Source organism: Panthera leo, chromosome D2 (genome assembly GCF_018350215.1).
Source record: "Panthera leo isolate Ple1 chromosome D2, P.leo_Ple1_pat1.1, whole genome shotgun sequence".
Lineage (NCBI taxonomy): Eukaryota > Metazoa > Chordata > Mammalia > Carnivora > Felidae > Panthera > Panthera leo.
The window spans coordinates 53,292,526-53,314,403 of record NC_056689.1 but is presented as its reverse complement, the minus strand read 5'-3'; the positions used below and the strand labels follow the sequence as shown (position 1 = coordinate 53,314,403).

At 36.1% G+C, this 21,878-nt stretch overlaps 1 protein-coding gene across 3 annotated transcripts in view; it reads left to right on the top strand.

Annotated features, from left to right (window-relative positions):
* The first annotated feature begins 2,608 nt into the window (after window positions 1-2,608).
* Window positions 2,609-21,878, top strand: part of LOC122202382 (protein FRA10AC1) — a 36,893-nt gene continuing 17,623 nt past the window's right edge. The window contains exons 1-9 of one of the 3 annotated variants that reach the window (XM_042908738.1): window positions 2,609-2,705; window positions 2,893-2,956; window positions 4,719-4,795; window positions 6,128-6,223; window positions 6,350-6,395; window positions 8,742-8,818; window positions 10,107-10,190; window positions 10,779-10,863; window positions 19,922-19,967. In XM_042908738.1, the coding sequence (XP_042764672.1) occupies window positions 4,719-4,795; window positions 6,128-6,223; window positions 6,350-6,395; window positions 8,742-8,818; window positions 10,107-10,190; window positions 10,779-10,863; window positions 19,922-19,967 (511 nt within the window). In that variant the 5' untranslated portion in view covers window positions 2,609-2,705; window positions 2,893-2,956. Of the gene's footprint in view, window positions 2,785-2,892; window positions 2,957-4,718; window positions 4,796-6,127; window positions 6,224-6,349; window positions 6,396-8,741; window positions 8,819-10,106; window positions 10,191-10,778; window positions 10,864-19,921; window positions 19,968-21,878 lie in introns of all 3 variants that reach the window. The other 2 variants (XM_042908739.1, XM_042908737.1) reach the window with 2 other exon arrangements.

Below are 21,878 nucleotides of genomic sequence, written 5' to 3'. Positions count from 1 at the left end.
TTTGTAGATGAAGAAATTAAGACTCAGAGATTAAATAATTTGCCCAAGATCTCCCAGCTAGTAAGTGGAAGAAAATCTGGCTGACTCTGAAATGTGGCTCTTTACTACGAGCAGCGTAGAGCGGGGAGGGTAGGCAATGAGAGTATGTATGTTGAGAGTGAAGGGTGATGGTAACGGGGAGGCGTGACACCAACTTCCCTCACTCCACCACATACTTATCATAGTATTTTGTTGCTTTGTTTGACTTACATGGCACTGGTGCACATTTAAATGTTCACATTCATTGAAATAACACATTTTATAGATTAGGAACCATAGGTTTATGCCATTTACTATGTACTTGGCATATGATAGAGTATATTGTTCTTTAAGGATTTTATTTGTTAAGTAATCTCTACACCCAATATGGGACTCAAACTCACAACCCTGAGATCAAGAGTTACATGCTCTACTGACTGAGCCAGCCAGGCGCCCCCATAGAATATACTGTTGTCATTACACTATGTATTCTTTCTTGATTAGTAGTCAACCTTTGAGAGGAAGGAGTGACTTTTACATATTTGTAACCCTGTAACTAGAATAGTGCTCTGCCCAGAGCAAACAGTTAATAAATATATTTGTGTTTTTAGAGTTGTTGAGCTGTGATTGCAAACTTGAGATTTTCTGTTCAGGGAGGTTTTCTATCCTGTATAAATTGTATTTAGTTCAGATCATGTGTTCTATCCCTAACATATATTTCCTATTTTTTCTCTTTCAATAGCTGTTGCCTCAAAGGGAAAAATGCAAATCTTTGACGGAATGGTCTGGAAGCAACAGATCTGAAATTCTTAAAATGTTAGAACCAGGAGCTACTTCCCACACAATGAATGAGTTAAAAAGAGAGAGAAACTGACAGAGAAAGACACAGAGACACAGAGAAAATTGAGTCTTGTAGAGAGACAAGCACTCCAAGTTCTAGACCTTCACCAGGTCTGTGGCTTTAAGTTCTGTGCTTTTATTTCTCAGGTGCAAAATGGGGCTTATTTTAAGAATAAAATGAAGCAACAGACAAAATGGACAAAAACATACCAAGAATAGTTGAAAAATGCTATTAAATGTCAAATACTGTGGGGGGGTGGGCACCTGGGTGGCTCAGTCGGCTGAGCCTCTGACTTTTGGTTTTGGCTCAGGTCATGATCTCAAGGTTCATTAGCTTGAGCCCTGCACGGGGCTCTGCACTGAGAGCACAGAGCCTGCTTGGGATCTCTCTCCCTCTCTTTTTGCCCCTCCCCTGTTTTCTTTCTCTCTTTCTCTCTCTGTCTCATAATGAACAAACATTAAAAATTAAAATAAATGTCAAATATCGGTAGAAAGTAAATTGAATATAAGGTACAGGTGTGCTTGGTTTTAATAATAAAAGAACTAAATATAGATTTTAGATATTTACTAAAAAAGGAACTGCTTGACAAAGTAACTCAATATAGTATAATGTTAAATTGTGAGGCTACCTATTGCTTTACATTTTTTGAATAAATGTTTTTATTGCAGTATAATCTGATTGTATTTTGAAATAATCGAATTTACAGTAATTTAACTTACAGATTTTTGAGATCACATTCACTGCATTGAGTAAAAAAAGATCTACAATTTACTCTCAGGAATAGAAGGGGGCCTTGAATATCATTATCTTTCGTTTAGTGCAAAAGATGTAAAAATGATATGTATGTTAAGTGCCAAGGTTTTCTCTAAAATGGGCCCGCTGTAAAAGTCAGTGGCGTGCCAGTTCGATTCAACAAATATTTAATTAGAGCTTGTGATTTCCAAGGAACTGTGTTGGGTGCTGAGAGGAAGCAAAGATGAAAAGCATCAATCAGTTAGCTGGAGGGAGACAAGACGTGAACCCAGTAACTGGTCTGCAAAGCAGAATGGGGCATCATAACGTAGGAAAGGTAAATCACAGGGAGAACCTGGTGGAGCTCAAATAATTTAAATTTTCCTGCCTACGTTTTTGTCTTTTTCTTCTTTTTAAAAGGAAATATTTTAGATTCCTTTTTCACGTGTGCCAGGTGGTTGCGGAGAATCTGCGACCCTGTGAAATCTCCCCTATTCCCTGTTCTTCCTTTGCTCCCATATTCCATGAGCTCCTCTGCCGCCAGTACTGGAATGGCATGTATTGTGTGGGTGGTGAAACGATGGAAAGTTATTTTTGTTTTAATTATGAGAACTGTTTTATGGAGGGAGGAGGAGAGGCAGATCGGAGACAGACGCTTCAGCGGGGATGCTCCGAGGAGGCGTTACTAAGGTTACTAGAAAGAGGACGGCAGGTGATATACAGGCAGGATTTTTTTCTAAAACAAAATATTTTCAAACGGGCGTGGGCGTAGTGCAAGCAGTACCACACGACATTAAAAGCTGCGCTCGTGAGGGGAAGGAGGCCGAGGGAAAAAACTAACGGTTGCGACTGTAGAAAGTAGATAGCCTTTGCCTACTCTCCCGGCCTTAGTTGCCGCTGCCTTTGTTTCCCGGGGCTGTTCTGGCTGTAGCACGAGGTCGGCGCGCCCGAGGACGGTGTCATTTAAGTGTGACACGCGGCCGAGCCGGACCGGAAGCGGCGCCCAATCGGGACCCGTAGAAAGAGGCGGGGAGCGGGCGGCGGCGGCCTTCGCTGCGGGGAGGCTGCGCGGCGGGGGCGAACCGGACTGGCCCTGCAGCGGCTCGCTCAGGCCGTGCGTAGTCGCTGCAGCCACCGGGAGAGGGGAAGCGACTCCCGCGGGCGTACTTGGCAGAGCAGAGAGGAGCGAAGGGGTGTGTGATAAGGGCCTTGAGTGTATTTGGGGCTGGCTAGAAGGACCTCCAGAATTGTTCCTCATATGCTACTCGTTGATTATCTTTTGGTTGTTTTTTTGGTTCTAGAGAACACCCGGCGTCTGCCGTCTCGAATTTCTCTCGGCCCTTGTCATTTGATTCGTTACCCGAAGTGAGTGAGAGCTTTTCAGTGCAACCACTGATTTGAGATGAGTATGGGATGGATGAAGCCGCCAGAGGGGGGAAAATGGGAGAGGGGGAGCAACGGTAGGAGGTGGTGTCGCGGGCTGTGGGGTCAAGATGACATTAATAATAGTCAACATTTACAGGATTTTACCATAGTAGAGTCTGTTCTAAAACTCTTTATATGCTGTACCACATTTAACGTACAGTCCTATGAGATAGGAGACCGGTGCTCTTATTAGCCGCGTTTCATAGAAGGGGGAAAGAGGGAACTGAGGCTCAGAGAGGTTAAGGAACATGCAGAACAAAAGACAAATGAAAAGTTCAGAGCCAGGATTTGCACTCTGGTAGGTTGATGCCAGAAATACATCTCTAAGCTCCACACAATGGTTGACCCTCATCAAGATGTTTGGAAAATGAGGACATAAAGGGTGAGAAGTTGCTGAGATGTGGTAAGACAGCTGGAGCAAGGAGTTGACATGATAAAGGGTGGGAGATCCAGGTGATGACAGATGTTAAGGGAGGATAGAGTTGGAACTGTGGCCTTCTACCCTTTACCTCCAACCTTGGCTAGCACCTTCCTCTTTAGAATTTTGTGGGACAGAGAAGAGAGGTTTTCACCCACACACCTAAGTTTGAAAATGGAATCATAAAAATTCACAAATATGTGAGATTTAAGGTTTACTTGATGTAGACACCTTATTTAGCAGATGAAGCCCAAAGAGATAAAGTAATTTATTCAAGGTAGCCAGGACTAGAAAGGTATCTTGTCTTAGGTCCAGTGCAATAAAGTTTAGGGAGTTCTTTCCTTTTTGTCCTGCTGCACTTGTAATAGTGAATATTAAAGTTTAAAAATTTCGATATGTCATCTGACCTGGACTAATTCCTTGTAGCCATATGAATTGAGTATGACCTCAAAAGTCAAATAATCCACTGATTCCCCATTAATGTGTGTTCCAAATTCAATGTAATGCTGAAACCAGAGGCTTCTTCAAGTACAATTGAGTGACAATTGAGATCTTCCTGGATTTCTAAGAACTTCAGTTAAAAAATGAATTGGAACAAAATAAAGTTTACTAGACCAAAGGGCAAGGTTGTTTACTTTGAAGAAACTAGGAAATCTCAACATATGTTGTAAAAAGGCAAGTTTTAATGAACTGATAGTGTACTCTTCACAGAGTAAGTCTAACGGAATATAATAATCAGGGTAGCATATTCCATAAAGGCAAATTGGAGTAGTTGAAATCGTGGGCTTAAGAGTCAAGTAGATCAGCTTAGCCACTTATTTGCTCTGTGACTGATTTACTTAACTTTGATTTCTTCATCTGTAAAGTGGAGATCATAGTTCCTAATTTATGGAATTAGAAGCAGTGTTTGTTAAGGACCTACCATAATGTCTGGAACAAAGTTGGTGATAAATACACTGAATCAGGTGAAGCATCCCTGAGTCTTGTGTGCGGTCACATGGCAGGTTCTATAAAAAGAACCTCGTTTTCAGTGAAGAGGTCAAAGAGTAGCTTCCCTGGTTGGCTTAATAGTAATTAAGGTGGAAAATGTTGATTGATTCATTTTCTGAAGGGTAAGTCTGTTACTTCAAAGTGAATGAAAATTTTAGTTGGCTGGTGAACAGTGATATACCCACCATGATCCTTTACAGTTACTACAGCTTTTAAAGATACCTCATTTTTGAACTGTTTCCTGAACTATGAGCAATTTAGGTTCTAGGTAACTGACTTCATACTTCTTTACAGATGCATGGTCATGGGGGCTATGACTCTGATTTTAGTGATGATGAACACTGTGGTGAATCTAACAAAAGGAAAAAAAGGTAAGTAATTTTTTATTGATCTGTGTTTCAGATCCTTTCCAGGTTGAGATGACGTATAAATAATACTGAAAGTTTCTGGATTATGTTTACATGTGAAGACAACGATGCTCTACTCAATGAATTTTTGTTCATTAAACTATAATGAATTGACTCGAGAATTTGAGAACAGTTATGTGAAAAATAAGAAAATGATGTTTATGCTGTGAAGAGATTTATGGAAGTGGAGGTGGGGGAAAAAGGAGACCAAACAAAACTTAGATTTCTCTGTTGCATCTATTTTTCATGCAACTGTTAAGGTCTTTTTACTTGTGAATGTCATAGCTAAGTACGGGCTTAGTTGGAGGTCCCTTTGCAAGTACTTGACCTCAAAATGAAGTTCATGTGGAGGGTGAGACTGTGCAGTTTTATGGTTTTGTGAATGAGCAGACTAAGTGTTTAAAGGAAGGAGCTCATGGAAGTTTTTATTGAATTGGAAGGGACAAGAACTGTCAGCAAATAAAGCCTATGCTTTATGAGGACTCTGCATCCGGTGATATTGCTGTGTTTAGGTGCATTGTTTTCAGCTTTCAGTGGTTAGAAATTGATTTCAACTGTTAACTTAGAAGTGATTGACTGATCTATATTAACCAAACTTATAAAAGTTGTTTTACTATTTCACACCGAGAGCAATATGTAAGGCATACTGAATGGAACTGAACATTTTTGTTGGGTTCAGTATTCATGGGTGACCAAAAGAATAGAAATGATTATAACAAATTATGTTGTATGGTTCTTTATGTTTTTAAGATTTTTCACTTAAAAGTATTACTTTGTAAGAATAGAACTTGAGCAAATCTAGCTGAATAGTCTGTACTCTTCAGTTATATCTATCTTTATAACTAGGGCTGATCATCTGTAGTCTATATCATTTATAATCAACCCTTATTCTTTTTATATTATTGGTTACCAAAAGCATCAGTATCTCTACAAACAGGAAAATTGTGGCGCAAAGAGATTAAGTAACTTAATCTCATTTAAGATTAAGATGATGGAAAAAAAAAAAGATAGTGAATGACAGAGCCCAAATTTGGATCCACGAATGTAGGTGGTCTAACATCAGAACCCATGCATTTGTTTGTTTCACCTTCTCCATTTTCTAAGTATTAAATAAAGTTAAGATATTAATTAAGTGATTTAAGGAGACCTAAAATGTCTCATTAAAGATCAGTGAGTCATTTTTAAGTTTAGACTTGAAATTTTAAAACATGTTCCAATTAGGAAAATAAAAAGAAACAAGAAACACCCTTTAAGAAAAATGAACTCTTTTAATAATTTTTCTTCTTCATAAACCAGGACAGTTGAAGATGATTTACTGCTCAAAAAGCCATTTCAGAAAGAAAAACATGGAAAGGTGGCCCATAAACAAGTTGCCGCAGAATTGCTGGATAGGTGTGTACTTCAGTGTAAATGTCCTTTTTTGGTTTAAGATGTTTTTGTAAACTCAGGGACTTGGGGGATTTAATTGTATTAATTAGAATATAGAAATTTGAATTTGCTTAAAATTTGTCTTAACAGGGAAGAAGCAAAAAATAGAAGGTTTCATCTGATAGCTATGGATGCTGTATCCTTTTTATACTTCTAGATTTTTATAACAAATAGAATATTTTTAAATCTACTTTTCTATTTCATAAAATCTTGTGAAGTCAAATAGACCTATATTATGTTTTTAAAGGTAAATGTTTATTGATGTGCAATCTTGTCATTTATACTTTTGAGTACAGTTCTCTTTTATTGATACATAAGAAAGATTTAGAGACAAAAAAAAAAAAACGTATTAGTAATGATCTATAAATAAGTTTATAAAATAGTCCATGAACTTGCAAATATTTTTCCAACCTGTTTTTGTCTGGCTCTCAAAATTTCTCATTTTAATACTGTTTTATCTTTAATCTCATTTTAACTCTTATTCTCTTACTACCTGGTTCTTGGCTATGGAAGTTCTTTATGTGTCTAAAGGTAGATCTGTCTGTGGACTGTCCTCAGGCCTGTAGTTGCTTCAACTCTAAGGCATGACTTGGGGCTGTCTTTAAGCTCTTTCTTGCTTCCCTATTATAGTCATGTCTCACCTCAACTTTTTGGTAAAACTGTGGCTTATTACACTAACTGCTACCACTATCCATCCATACTACTGTTTGGAATATTGGGAGAATGAAAGAGAGGTCAAGCAAGACCTGAAGTATTTCTGGATGTTTATTACTATGGGCAGGATTAAGAGGAGACCATGGCAATTAGATACATCCCCTATCTATTGACGTCTCTTTCACTTTGTTATCATTCCTAATCCTTTTCTATAAGTTATAGAAATCCTCTTATCACCGATTTATTTATTCCTCTTATCTTCTAATCCAATATCTCAGCTTTCCCATGGATTTATTCTCATCTGCCACTTGTTCCTTTAACATTTCGGCATCTATTGTGCCTTTGGTGACACCGCTCTTTTGGGGGTATTGGGGCATCTAGTTACAGCCTGGTAAGAGTGAAAGTGTAGGTCCCTTTTCTGGCATTGGTGGAGGTGGGGCCACAGTTATTTCTAGAATTTTTGGCTGGAGTAGAGTAAGCGTTGTCTAAAGTTATCTGTCTTGTTAGGCTTCCTCTCTCTTGGTTATTCAGAGAGAACAGGCTTTTGTTGGGACTTTCCTTGTCTGTGCTTGTTGACATTTCCAGGTTGCCAGCTTCTTCACTTCCAATTCTGAGTTCATGAGGCAAAAAGAAAACCTGGGGAACTTACCGCTGTGTCAAACCATGGGTCTTGAACTCCCTAGCTATTAATGGATTCTCCTCCTCACTTTTAGAGTCTTTTTATATTTGTTTTAGATATAATTTCCAAGGTTTTTAGTTGTTCTTAATGAGAAAAATAGGGAGAAGCACAACTTTGCTCCATCTTCCTGGAAGCAAAGTCCCACTCAGCACCTGTTTTTATAAATAAAGTTTTATTGGCACATACCTGTGTTCTTTCATTGAGGTGTTATCTGTGCTTATTTTCATGCTAAAATGGCAGAGCCAAACAGTTGTGACAAAGACACGTTTACAGGTGACAAAGAGACCATTTATAGAAAAAATTTGAAATAGACCAAAAGCTGAAAAACCCAAATCTCTGGATGTCTGGATTTTCTCTTTTTTCTTTTCTGGAAGGTTAACTGCTTTATTGCCAGTATCATATTCTGATTCAATATTCTATCAGAACACATTGTAATGAATAAGGTCATTATTTATCTTTGGTATAATAGGATGTAGTCAGACAGTATTATGGATGAGGTTAATTTTATTTGCATATTCGGCTCTGGAGAAAATACCTTTGAACTTTTTAAAACAGGTAAAACGGTCATATATCTTGTTGTATTGTGTTAAAAATAAACATGACTGAATTCTTTAAGTATTAAAAGAAATATAAAAAAATAACATTGTTTTTGAAAGCTTAATGTTAGGATTTAATATTACAAAAGTTGTATCTTCTATTTTAGAGGCTTTGTCATTACTGGAATAACTAGATCTTATAAGAGTTAAATTGTATTCCATATCTTTAATTTTGGACACTATAGTTTATTTTTCATAGTATTATGTTAAATATTGATGTGAGGCTGTATGTATTTCAGCAATAGGGACAAGAAGTTTTCCTTCTTCCCAGTTGGAGATAATATTTTATCACAAGAGTAGTATATGCTTGAAAAATGTTCAAAACAATATAAACAGTATTCAGTAGAAAGTGAAATCCTTCTAGGCTACAGTGTTGACTCTTAACAGTTTAATATTTACCCTTTCAGATATTTTTAATTCATAAACATAGATAGTATGTATTTACATATTTAAAAAACTAAGTAGATTCACACTGTTTGTCTCTACTTACTAGTATGTCATGGACACAGAACAACTCCTGAACAAATAAAATCCTTAATTTTTTGCATTTCAGTATCAAAGGCATACAAAGTTTGTAAATGACTATATTTTGTACTATGGTGGCAAAAAAGAAGACTTCAGGCGATTGGGGTAAGTGTCATGAAGTTTACATAGAATGGGAGGAAGATACGGATGTCTTTAAAGACCCACAGCTACTGTGTCTTCTGATTCTGTCATTCTCTCCTGCTCTCCATTCCAGTTTCCTTATCATATCCTGAAATGGAGAGGCTATCCATAACTTTTGGCTAAGTAGCTCATCATGAAGCCCATTATCTGGCAACAGGCCTCAGGTAGCCTGCGGAGCCAGATCTGCCTCAAGCAGTAACAGGATATGTGAGGAATACTCCAATGCCTGATTATGCAGTAATTTTTTTTTTTTTTGGTAAGGATTTTTGAGATCATTAACTTTTTAGACCTCAGTGTTTGGGATTGCTTTTTAAAAGGTAGCGCAAACAGGAAAAGAAACAAAAACAAAAAGCAACTCCTCCCTGTAGTTGAGGCTCTTCTGTCAGAGCCTCTTCATGGTGTGTGTTTTTTTTCTCTGACTTAATAATTTTCTGAGTTTGATAAAGCCCTAAAAAACTTTGTATTATCTCATCTACCTCAAATTTATCTCCCCTCTCACTTTAGTCTGTATTCCCCAACAATCCCTTGTTCTACCCCCAAACTGTTAACACCTTTTTTTTTAAGTTTATTTATTTATTTATTTTGAAAGAGAGAGTGGGGGAGGAGCAGAAAGAGAAAGGAGAGAAAGAAAGCCAAGCAGGCTCTGCACTGTCAGCACAGAGCCTGACACAGGGCTCAGTCTCACGAACCGTGAGATCATGATCTGAGCCAAAATCAAGAACTGAATGCTTAACTGACTGAGCCACCCAGACACCCCCAAATTGTTAGCATCTTAAAAATATTATCCCCTTTCTTCTGGTCTGCCGTTACTCACTCTTTCTAGGAAGGTGTAGTAAAATGAGGTATGGAAAACTCTTCCATTTTTTAAATTTGATCTCTGTGGCATGGTGTTACTGACGTTTTAGATTCTAAAACTTACTTTCACTCATTTTTCCTTATCCACTTAGTGTTTATTTAGATTTCTCAAACTATCTTTGGTAATTTAGCACCATTTGTATAATTGAAACCAGTACTAGAGACGGATAAATGCCTTATTCCTTTAACTTGTTTGTGTAGCAGCCCTCTTTATCAGTGTCTTTTGAAAATACTGAAATCCTTTTTATAAGTTTATGAACATATATACATATTCACACATAAAACTGTATCTTCATGTATTTATACTCAGCTGTTAAAAAATCTCACAGAACTGTTTAACCTCCTAAATTTGACAAATTTTGTGTTTATATTAAGTTGAAATAGTTTTATTTTCCAGGGAAAATGACAAGACAGACATGGATGTTATACGAGAAAATCATAGATTCCTATGGAATGAGGAGGATGAAATGGACATGAATTGGTAATTTTTGCCACCCAACACATAATACATAAACTGCTTTAGTCCTGTCTCTCCTGCTTCCTGTTTTCTTATCCTGTCACCTGTCCAGGTCATTCAGCCCCTGCATGGAGGAGTTCTGAGTGGAAGACATAAAAACATGCCTTGGAGTAGTATTAAGTTTGCTTTGGTTCTTTTGGTAATTTTTAGCCGTTTTTACTGACTTGTCATTGCTTGACTTTGTCTTGAAAATATAGTTTATTGCATTTTTAGTGTATTGTTTGTTGTTCCATAATGTGCTTCTTTTAAAATTTTTAAAATATCTTGGGAAAAAGTAATACCTGAAAGTAATACCTGAAATGCAAACATAACAAAAGACAAAAAGTGAGGAGTAAGGCTCCCCTTCTCTGACTGGCAGCCTTGCAGTTGCCCTCCCTGAGAGAGCCACTATAAATAGTTAATATTCAGGTATTCTATGCACATGTAAGGAATAGGCCTCTTTTAAAACATTAATATTTATATCATATGTGTTATTTATTGACATTGCTTCCAAGTAGTAAACTGTGGTTGAATTTCTAAATGCAAAAGATTTATATATTTTTATGGATCTAGGGAGAAGAAACTTGCAAAGAAATACTATGATAAATTATTCAAGGAATACTGCATAGCAGATCTCAGTAGATACAAAGAAAATAAGGTATGCCTCCCAAGTATTTATAGAAGGTTCTTATTTAAGTACAGTATTATTATTATTATTATTATTATTATTATTATGCCCCACATTATTCTTTTAAAGGTACTAATTCAAGTCTAGGTTGAATTAGTCCTGCATCTATGAAGAGTCATTTGGACCGTTTAACCTCTACAGCTATGAAATTTACAAAGGGTCTCTTAGTCAAGGGTCTCTTAGTCAACCTTTGTGAACTGAGGCATGAATAGTCTAAGATTAAACACAAGTGGCTACTGGATCCTGTTTCATCCTGACTCTGGCCTCGAGCCTCTACTGATTATAATGAATGATTTGACACTGCAGAATGATGTCTTGTCTCACAGATGATGTTTGAAATTGATAGACTTTTTTTTTTCAAATAAATTACCATCTGTAAAGAGGCAGATGCACATCTTCTTTTATATAAATGTCTATTCTAGTAGAATTAAATCTTACCAGTGCTAATTAGTAATGGCAGATTTCTGTTCTCACTGCATCTTACTCTAGTTGATATTAAAGTGATTTTTATTCCTATCTCAAATTTCACATTTGTAACTAGAGAAGGTGACCCAGGAACAGATGATGTCAGTTTGAAATGGGTTGGTGGGGGGTGGGGGGAAGGGAATGTTGCATAAATCTGTATGTTTTGGCTAGTGTGCATTTGTATTAAGAAAGATAATCTATTTAAAAAGTTGTTTTAGATTTATTTATTATACGAATTTCTTTTTCATTTAAATAATTAAATCTCAGAATCATGATTGGTTTAATTTTTTTTTCAGTAGTGGCTTTAATATGTGAGTTGCTTCACAGTATTCTTATAGGTAACAGTATCTGTTTTTACAAACCCTTGTTTTTTTTTTACAAACCCTGTTTACAAACCCATGCATGTCATATATCCCAAAGATTTCCCCAGTTTCTTAGGAACTAGCTCTCCTGTCTGTACTAGTTCTTGATCACATTAAATCCAAAAGGCATCACAGCAATTGGAGTTACTCAACTGCAAGTTGAGTATGAAATATAAATCTTTCTAAAAGCACATAATAAAGCAGCTTTTTCAATGCTGACTCATCTGTTGATTGTTTTTCAGTATTTAGTAAGGACTGGGCAAGGTGTTGTGGATTAAAATGTGACTGCCGTTCAAAAAAACCTATAGTAATAATTGAGGGGAGAAAGTGTATATAAATCAATGTTAAATATTTGTATTCTCCATTTAAAAAACACAGTATATTACTAGAAATCATGCTTGAAAGAGGATAATCTTGAAATAAATTATATTTTCCTATTAGAACATGATGAGTAGTTAGATATGAGGGTAAATCCAAGTAAGAAATCAGAAATAGGAAATCTGGAGGGAGACAGATGTGTTGTTTTTTTTTAAAGATTTAATTTTTTAGGGGCAGTTTTAAGTTTACAGCAAAATAAAGGGGGAAGGTACAGAGATTTCCCATATACGCCTCACCCCATACACAGGGGGATCTTTTCTAGGAGGAAAGATGACTTTTTTTGGCATACCACATTTGAGGTTCTGGAAAATGTTAAAAGAGTAGTGCCTTTGATTTCCTTACTAGGATGCATTTTCTCATAGTTTTATTTATACAAAGACAGTGTTTTATTGATTTTTAAAAAATCAGCTCCTAGCTCAGTGCCTAATATATATAATAGATGGGGCATTTTTAGTGAACTCCAGCTTTTGTCCCACACACCTATTCCCTTCCTTATTACTTCTTCCCTTTCATCATTGAGAATTTGGTTGGATCATTGCATCAGGATTAGATTCAGCTGGAAGGACTGAAGCACTCCTCCATAACACTGGCTTAAAGGAGATATAAGTTTATTTTTCTCCTACATAGGAATCCAAGTGGATGGTCACAGACTTTGTGTTTTCAGGAAGTTAGGATCTGTCTGTCTTATTACTTGCATGTGTGATCTCTTTGTGCTAGCGGGTAGAGTAAGAGGCAGTGGCTCAGCACCAAATCCTTAGTAACTAACTAGTAGGACATACTGTATTTGTTACATTTTTTATCCCCCTATAAGATTGTAACCTTCCTGATGACAGACAGTGTTTTTAAAAAAATTTTTTTTAATGTTTGTTTACTTTTGAGGCAGAGACAGAGTGTGAGTGGGGGAGGGGCAAAGAGAGAGGGAGGCAAAGAGTCCGAAGCAGGCTCCAGGCTCTGAGCCATCAGCACAGAGCCCAGTGAGGGGCTTGAACTTACAAACCGTGAGGTCATGACCTGAGCCGAAGTCGGACACTGAACTGACCGAGCCACCCAGGCACCTCTGACAGACATTTTAATAATCATTTTATATCTTCAGCAGAGTTCCAGGCCCAGTAAGTAGTTGCTTGATAATTATTGAATAGATTGGGACACCTGGGTGGCTCAGTCGGTTAAGCGTCCAACTTCAGCTCAGGTCATGATCTCACGGTTTGTGAGTTCAAGCCCCATGTCAGGCTCTATGCTGTCAGCTCAGAGCATGGAGCCTGCTTTGGATTGTGTGTCTCCTTCTCTCTCTGCCCCTCCCTCACTCGTCCTCTGTCTTTCTCTGTCTCTCAAAAATAAATAAATGTAAAAAAAAATTTTTTTTTTAAATAATTATTGAATAGATTAATGAATGGAAGAAAAAGTTGGGAAACTTATTTTCATTTGACTGTGCTTCAGTGGACATCCTAACATATATGTTTTATGACAAGCAATCCTCACATACATGTATGGACTTAAAAGTAGAATTAAACAGACTTATTTTGAATGCTTTATTTTTTTCCTAGACTGGAGAGATTTTTTTTTTTTTGGGGGGGGATTTTAATGAGAATATTTTCAAATATTTTGAGCCCTCATTTGCATTTAAAATACAAAATTGCCTGATTCAAGTAATAGGTGATTAAAAAAAATAGGCAAAGTTAAACAGGCATTGAATACTTCATCTGAATTATCTTAATATAGCAACCTATAATATTGGGGTTTTTATTCATACAAAGGAAATAAATAGACTGAGAAGTTAAGAAACTTTCCAAGGTCACAGAGCTAGTTAGTGAATGGTAGAGCTTACATTGGGTCTGTATGATTCTAGAGCTGAGCTTTTAACCATTACAGTAAACTGAATAGAAAACGAAATAATTTACTATAATTTCAGGAAATTAACATGTGAATATGAAAGATCTTAAAAAGGCAGTGGAGAAAAAACATTTTTTAGCTAAAATACAAAGGTATGTTTAGGAATCTGGAGGGAAGTTTAATACCTTTCCACTTTAGGGTCCAGAGGGTCCCATTTCTCTTTCTTGTTCATTACTTTGCCATTGCAGTGAGGAAAGAGCCATTCATGAATGAATGGTTGTGGTTGTGTTCTAATAAAACTTTATATGTAAAACAGGCAGCAGGCCTGTGAGCCATAGTTGCTAACCCCTGGGGTAGTATGTACCAGGTACTATTCTAAGTACTTTATGTGTACTATTCCTATTTAAACCTCTTAAACCAAAGAAGAAAGAACTGTGTTATCTCTGCATTACGTATGAGGAAACTGAGGCACAAGAATATTTAATACCTTGTCCAGTTATAACCTGTTAAGCGGTGGGGCTAAGACCTAAAACCTGGATAATTCAACTCTTTTGCACTATAGTATATTGCTTCTTTACTGTACTATAATCTCTTTTTTTTCTGTCAATATCATAAAATAATATATATATTTTTTATTAAAGGAGGCATCTTGTGGCCTAGCACCTGTACCTTTTAATAAGTAGTTTAAAAGTAAAGATTGTTCAAGGGGCACCTGGATGGCTTAGTTGGTTAAGCATCCGACTTCGGCTCGGGTCATGATCTTGCAGTCTGAGTTCGAGCCCCGCATCGGGCTCTGTGCTGACAGCTTAGAGCCTGGAGCCTGCTTCGAATTCTGTGTCTCCCTGTCTCTCTGCTCCTCCCCAGCTCATGCTCTCTCTCCTTCAAAAACAAATAAAAACGTTAAAAAAGAATTTTTTTAAAGTAAAGATTGTTCCTTAACATTGTTCAAATATATCTTTAAATAACTGGAATCCTGTATGGAGAAAAAAAAGCTATCATGTTTAAAATTAAGTTTGCTTTTTTTTAACTCTTTATTTTAATCACTTGTTGCTCATCACAGGTTTACTCCCCATCATATGTTTCATCTACCCACCCCCACCTCCCTGCTGGTAACCATCAGTTCTCTGTAGTTAAGAGTCTCTTGGTTTCTCTCTCTTTCTCACTTTCTCTCACTCTTTCTCTCTTCCCTTTATCTATTTTGTTTCTTAAATTCCACATGAGTGAAATCATATGGTATTTGTCTTTCTCTGACTGACTTATTTCACTTAGCATAGTAGTCTCTAGCTCCATCCATGTCATTGCAAATGGCAAGACTCCATTCTTTTTTATGGATGAATAATATTCGAGTGTGTGTGTGTGTGTGTGTGTGTGTGTGTATTTTTATATAACACATCTTCTTTATCCATTCGTCAATCTATGGACACTTGAGCTGCTTCCATATTTTGGCTGTTGTAAATAGTGCTGCATAGGGGTGCATGTATCCCTTTGAATTAGTGTTTTTGTATCTTTGGGTAAATACCGAGTAGTGTTATTGCTGGATCTTAAGGCTGTTCTATCTTTAACTTTCTGAGGAACCTCCATACTGTTTTTCAGAGTGGCTGCACCAGTTTGCATTCCCACCAACAGCGCAGGAGGGTTCCTTTTTCTCTACATCCTTGCCAACCCTTGTTGTTTCTTATGTTTTTTTATTTTAGCTATATTGATAAGTGCGAGGTAATATCTCATTGTAGTTTTGATTTGCATTTCCCTGATGATAAGTGATGATGAGCATCTTTTCATATGTCTGTTGGCCATCTGTATGTCTTCTTTGGAAAAATATCTGTTCATGTCTTTTGCCCATTTTTAATTGAATTACTTGTTTTTGGGGTGTGGAGTTGTATAAGTTGTTTGTTTTTTGGACCAACCCTTTATTAGATCTGTCATTTGCAGATATCTTCCCCATTCCATAGATTGCCTTTTAGTTTTGTTGATTGTTTCCTTCACTGTGGAGAAACTTTTTATTCTGATGTACTTCCAATAGTTTTTTGCTTTTGTTTCCTTTGCCTCAAGGGACCTATCAAGAAAAAGTTGTTATAGCCAATGCCAGAGAAATTATTCCCATTGCTGTTTTCTAGGATTTGTATGGTTTCAGGTCTCACATTTAGGTCTTTAATCCATTTTGAATTTATTCTTGTGTATGGTGTAGGAAGTAGTCCAGTTTAATTCTTTTGCTTGTTGCTGTCCAGTTTTCCCAATACCATTCATTTGTTGAAGAGATTGACTTTTGCCCATTGGGTATTCTTTCCCACTTTGTCAGAGATTAATTGACCTTACAATTGTGGGGTTATTTCTGGATTTTCTATTCTGTTCCATTGATCTATGTGTCTGTTTTTGTGCCAGTACCATAATGTTTTGACTACTACAGCTTTGTAATGTAACTTGAAGTCCAGAGTTGTGATGCCTCCAGGTTTGCTTTTCTTTTTCAAGATTGCTTTGGCTACTCATGGTCTTTGTGGTTCCATACAAATTTTAGTGTTATTTGTTCTAGTTCTGTGAAAAATGTTGTTGGTATTTTGATAGAGATTGCATTCAATGTGTAGATTGCTTTGGGTAGTACAGACATTTTGACAATATTTGTTCTTCCGGTCCGTGAGTGTGGGATGTCTTTCCACTTCTTTGTGTCCTCTTCAGTTTCTTTCATCAGTGTTTTATGATTTATGGAGTACAGGTCTTTCACCTGTGTCTATTTGGTTAGGTTTGTTCCTAGGTATCTTATTATTTTTGGTGCAGTTGTAAATAAGATAGTTTCTTAATTTCTCTTTCTACTGCTTCATTATTGGTGTACAGAAATACAACAGATTTCTGTATGTTGATTTTGTACTCTGCAACTTTACTGAATTTATCAGTTCTGGCAGTTCTTTGGTGGAGTCTTTCAGTTTTCTATATGTAGTATCGTGTCATCTGTAAATAGTGAAAGTTTTAATTTTTTTCTTACTGATTTGGGTGCCTTTTATTTCTTTTTGTTGTCTGCAGTACTATGTTGAATAAAAGTAGTGAGAGTGAACACTCTTGTCTTATTCCTGACCTTAGTTAGGGGAAAGGCTCTCAGTTTTTCCCCACTGAGAATGATGTTAGCTTTGGGTTTTTCATATATGGCCCTTATTGTGTTGAGATAGGTTCCCTCTAAACCTACTATTTTTGAGGGTTTTTTATCATGAATGGATGTTGTACTTTGTCAAATGCTTTTTCTGCATCTATTGAAATCATATAGTTCTTATCCTTTCTCTTATTGATGCGATACATCATGTTGTTTGATTTGCAAATATTGAACCACTATTGACACCCAGGAATAAATCCCACTTGATTGTAGTGAATGATTTTTTAAAACATATTGTTGGATTTGTTTTGGTAGTATTTTTGTTGAGTATTTTTGCATCAATGTTCATGAGAGATGTTGGCCTGTAGTTTTCTTTTTTTGGTGGTGTCTTTATCTGGTTTTGGTATCAGGGTAATGCTGACCTTATAGGGTGAATTTGAAAGTTTTCCTTTTTGTATTCTATGCAATAGTTTGAGAAGAGTAGGTATTAACTCTTCTTTAAATGTTTGGTAAAATTCACCTGTGAAGCCATCTGGTCCTGGACTTCTGTTTGTTTGGAGTCTTTTTGATTACTGAATCAATTTCTTTGCTGGTTATCAGTCTGTTCAAATTTTCTATTTCCTTCAGCTTCAGTTTTGGTAGTTTTTATGTTTCTGGGAATTTATTCATTTTTTCTAGGTTGCCTAGTTTGTTGGCATATAGTTTTTCATCATTATTTGTATTTCTGTGGTGTTGGTTGTTATTTCTCTTCTCTCATTTGTGATTTTATTGATTTGGGTCCTTTCTCTCAGTTTGGCTGGAGATTTATTAATTTTATTGATTTTTTTTCCAAGAACCTGCTCCTGGTTTCATTGATCTGTTCTATTATTTTTTTAGTTTCTATATCATTTCTGCTCTAATCCTATTATTTCCTTCTTCTGCTAGTTTTATGTTTTATTTGTTATTTTTCTAGCTCCTTTAGGTACAAGGTTAGGTTATTTATTTGAGATTTTTCTTGCTTCTTGAAGTAGGCCTGTATTGCTATAATCTTCCCCCTTCGAACCGCTTTTGCTGCATCACAAGGTTTTATTTATTTTATTTTTAAATGTTTATTTATTTATTTTGAGAAAGAGCAAGCAAGCAAGGGAGGTGCAGAGAGAGGGGGAGAGAGAGAATCCCAAGCAGGCTCGAACCCACCAACAGTGAGATCATGATCTGAGCTGAAACCAAGAGTAGGACAGTTAGCTGACTGAGCCACCCAGGTGCCCCATTTTGTTTTTTTATAAAGGTTTTTAAACTGTTGTGTTTTTATTTCATTTGTTTCCATATACTTTTTTCAGTACTTCTTTTATTTCCTGGTTGGCTCATTCATTGTTTAGTAGCATGTTATTTAACCTCCATGTATTTGTGGTCTTTCCAGAATTTTTCTGATGGTTGACATCTAGTTTCATAGCATTATGGTCAGAAAAGATACATGGTATATGACTTTGATCTTCATGAATTTATTGAAGCTTGTTTTGTGGCGTAATACATGATCTATCCTGGAGAACGTTCCACATGCACTTGAAAAGAATATGTTCTGCTATTTTAGGATGCAGTGTTCTGAATATATCTGAATATATATCTGTTAAATCCATCTGTTCCAATGTGTCATTTGAAGCCATTGTTTCCTTACTGATTTTCTGTTTAGATGATCTGTCCATTGATGTAAGTGGGGTATTAAAGTCCCCTACTGTTACTTACTACTGTATTATTATTGATTAGTTCCTTTATGTTTGTTATTAACTGTTTTATGTATTTGAGTGCTTTCATGTTGGGTGCATAAATATTTACAATTGTCATATCTTCTTCTTGGATTGTCCTCTTTATTAATATATAGTGTCCTTCTTTGTCTATTGTTACAGTCTTTGTGTAAAATTTTTTTTTTTTAATGTTTAGTTTTGAGAGAGACAGAGACAGAATGAGAGTGGGTTAGGGGCAGAGAGAGAGGAAGACACAGAATCCAAAGCAGGCTCCAGGCTCCGAGCTGTCAGCATAGAGCCTGATGTGGGGCTCGAACTGAGGAGCTGTGAGATCATGACCTGAGCTGAAGTCGGACACTCAACTGACTGAGCCACCCAGGCGCCCCAACAGTCTTTGTTTTAAAGTCTGTTTTTTCTGATATAAGTATTGCTACTCCGGCTTTCTTTTGACATCATTTGCATGATAAATGTTTCTCCATCCTCTCACCTCTCACATCCTCTCACATCCTCTCACATCCTCAAAGCATGTGTCTTTAGGTCTAAAATAGTCTCTTGTAGGCAACATATAGATGGGTTTTGATTTTCTATTCATTCTGTCACCCTATGTCTTTTGATTGGAGTATTTAGTTCATTTACATTCAGTGTAATTATTGATAGATATGTATTTATTGCTATTTTATTACTCATTTTGTGGTTGTTTCTTTTGTCTGATCCTTTCTCATCTTTCTCTCATAAATGGTTTGCTGGTTTTCTTTAGTGGGATAGTTGGATTTCTTTCTCTTTATTCTTTGCATATTTAATGGTAGTTTCATTTGTGGTTACCATTAGCTTTATGTATAACATCTTTTATATATTGCGGTCTCTAGTAAGTTCATGGTTTACGTTTGAATCCATTTTTCACTCCTCTTCTCCCTATGTTTTAGGTATATAGTGTCATATTTTACATAGTTCTTTAAGTCTTCAGGTTGATTTCTGGGGTATTTAGGATAATTGATAGTTATCTAGTAGTATTCATTGGACAAGGTGAGCCTAAGGTCCTCCTATTCCCCTGCCATCTTCCCCTCCTGGTGAATTAGATTTGCTTTTTATGTTGGTAAATATCATTATTTCAGTTATTGGCTCTGTGTTTAGATGTACATACAATTTAAGTAATGTTTAAATTTATCCTAACATAAATGTAATTTTTTTCTCATTAGTTTGGATTTAGGTGGCGAGTAGAAAAAGAAGTAATTTCAGGGAAAGGTAATTCCTTTTTGAAATTTTACTTTTTAATAGGATGAGGTTATTTTGTTATACTATTGAATTGAAGTCATTTGGTAAGATTGTTCCTGATTTATACAATAAATGCTTATCTATAAAAGTAAAATTACAGACAATGTATTTGTGATACATTAGCAAATGTCAAAATATAATGCTTTAAAGATTTTTACCTCTAGAATTTTTGCTTTTAGAACATTTGATAAGAGTATAAGTAGAAAATGTTTATTTTTTACAAAACTTTTAAAGTTTATTTATTTTGAGAGATAGAATGCTTGAGCAGGAAAGAGGCAGAGAGAGCGGGGAGAGAGGGACAGAGAGAGAGAGAGAGAGAGAGAGAGAGAGAGAGAGAGAATGCCAAGCAGACTCCACACTGTTAGTGCTGTGTCCAATGTGGGGCTCGAACCCATGAACCGTGAGATCCTGACCTGAATTAAAATCAAGAGTTGGACACTTAACTGACTGAGCCACCGAGGCACCCCAAAAATGTTTAAAGAGTTAAAGGAAACTAGTAAAGGATGAATACTTGAGTTTTTCTTTTTATTAACTTTTGGAAGAATGATTTGGTATTATTGTATTTCAGTCTAATCACATTTTGAAAGTAGAGATTAACTATCACTTTCAACCAAATGGAATTTTTGGATAGGCTAGTTCTTATTTTGGGATATCATTGAGACTGAGACCAAATATTTAGTCTTACAGCAAAAGATCAAACATTTGGGAGGCAGTTATTAAATGCTTTTTTAATGCATTGTTGTAATCTCCTCATAAGTCTCTGAAAAATTAATATCTTTATCCTATTTCATGCTGTAAAGTTACCTCTTTTTTGATAATTGCATTTCAAACTGTTAATGCTTCTGAAAACTGCATAGGAGCATTTAGGAAATCATTTTAAACCAATAACTTAAAAACTTTAAAAATAAAGGTTGCATTTTAGAATGATTAAACTTTGACACCACCCTGTGGATCATTTCCATCTTCCATAAATTCGATGTCTGTGTGAAGTGTAAAACTGGATATGCAATAAAACAAAATTAAAGAGTAGGACTTTTTTGTTCTTTAGATAAAGGATCAGCCCTGAAGATACTCTAAAGGAGAAGGAAAAAGAATAAATTTAAAGCTATTTTTAACTTTTCTTAGTATTACATTTTAGTTTATGTTTTTACCTAAACAATGAGAAATTTTGAAATGTTTCACAGTTTTAAAATTTTGTACTTTTATTAAGTGGAATTTTCAGGTGATGGTAAGTAATGCTGCTTTAAAAAATTAAAGGGCTGGGGCGCCTGGGTGGCGCAGTCGGTTAAGCGTCCGACTTCAGCCAGGTCACGATCTCGCGGTCCGTGAGTTCGAGCCCCGCGTCGGGCTCTGGGCTGATGGCTCGGAGCCTGGAGCCTGTTTCCGATTCTGTGTCTCCCTCTCTCTCTGCCCCTCCCCCGTTCATGCTCTGTCTCTCTCTGTCCCAAAAATAAAAAAAATAAATAAATAAAATAAAAAACAAATTAAAGGGCATTCTCTAAACTAATATAAGTGAAAAAAGGATTGATTGGTGAGCGAAAGCTATTGCTATGATTTAGAATTATAATTTGGTTGCCATTTTAACAATAGAGCCATTACTAAACATGCATACATTTCATAATGTATTCACTTGGAATGAGTGAAAAATGCCAATTTAGAAAAGTTACAGGTTCTTTGGACTGATAATTTTCAAAATCCATTTTGATAATTTCCTTTTAATGAAAAGTTTAGATTTGTTCCTGTTGGTGCAATTACTTTTTTACTGTACAAATAAAAGGTTCATTCTGTGAAAGGAAATAGTAGTTGGGTAGTTCCTTTCATTTTTTCCTCTTGGATTGTCAGGATCAGTCCTTTTATGCAGAATGTTTTCATACACAGCAG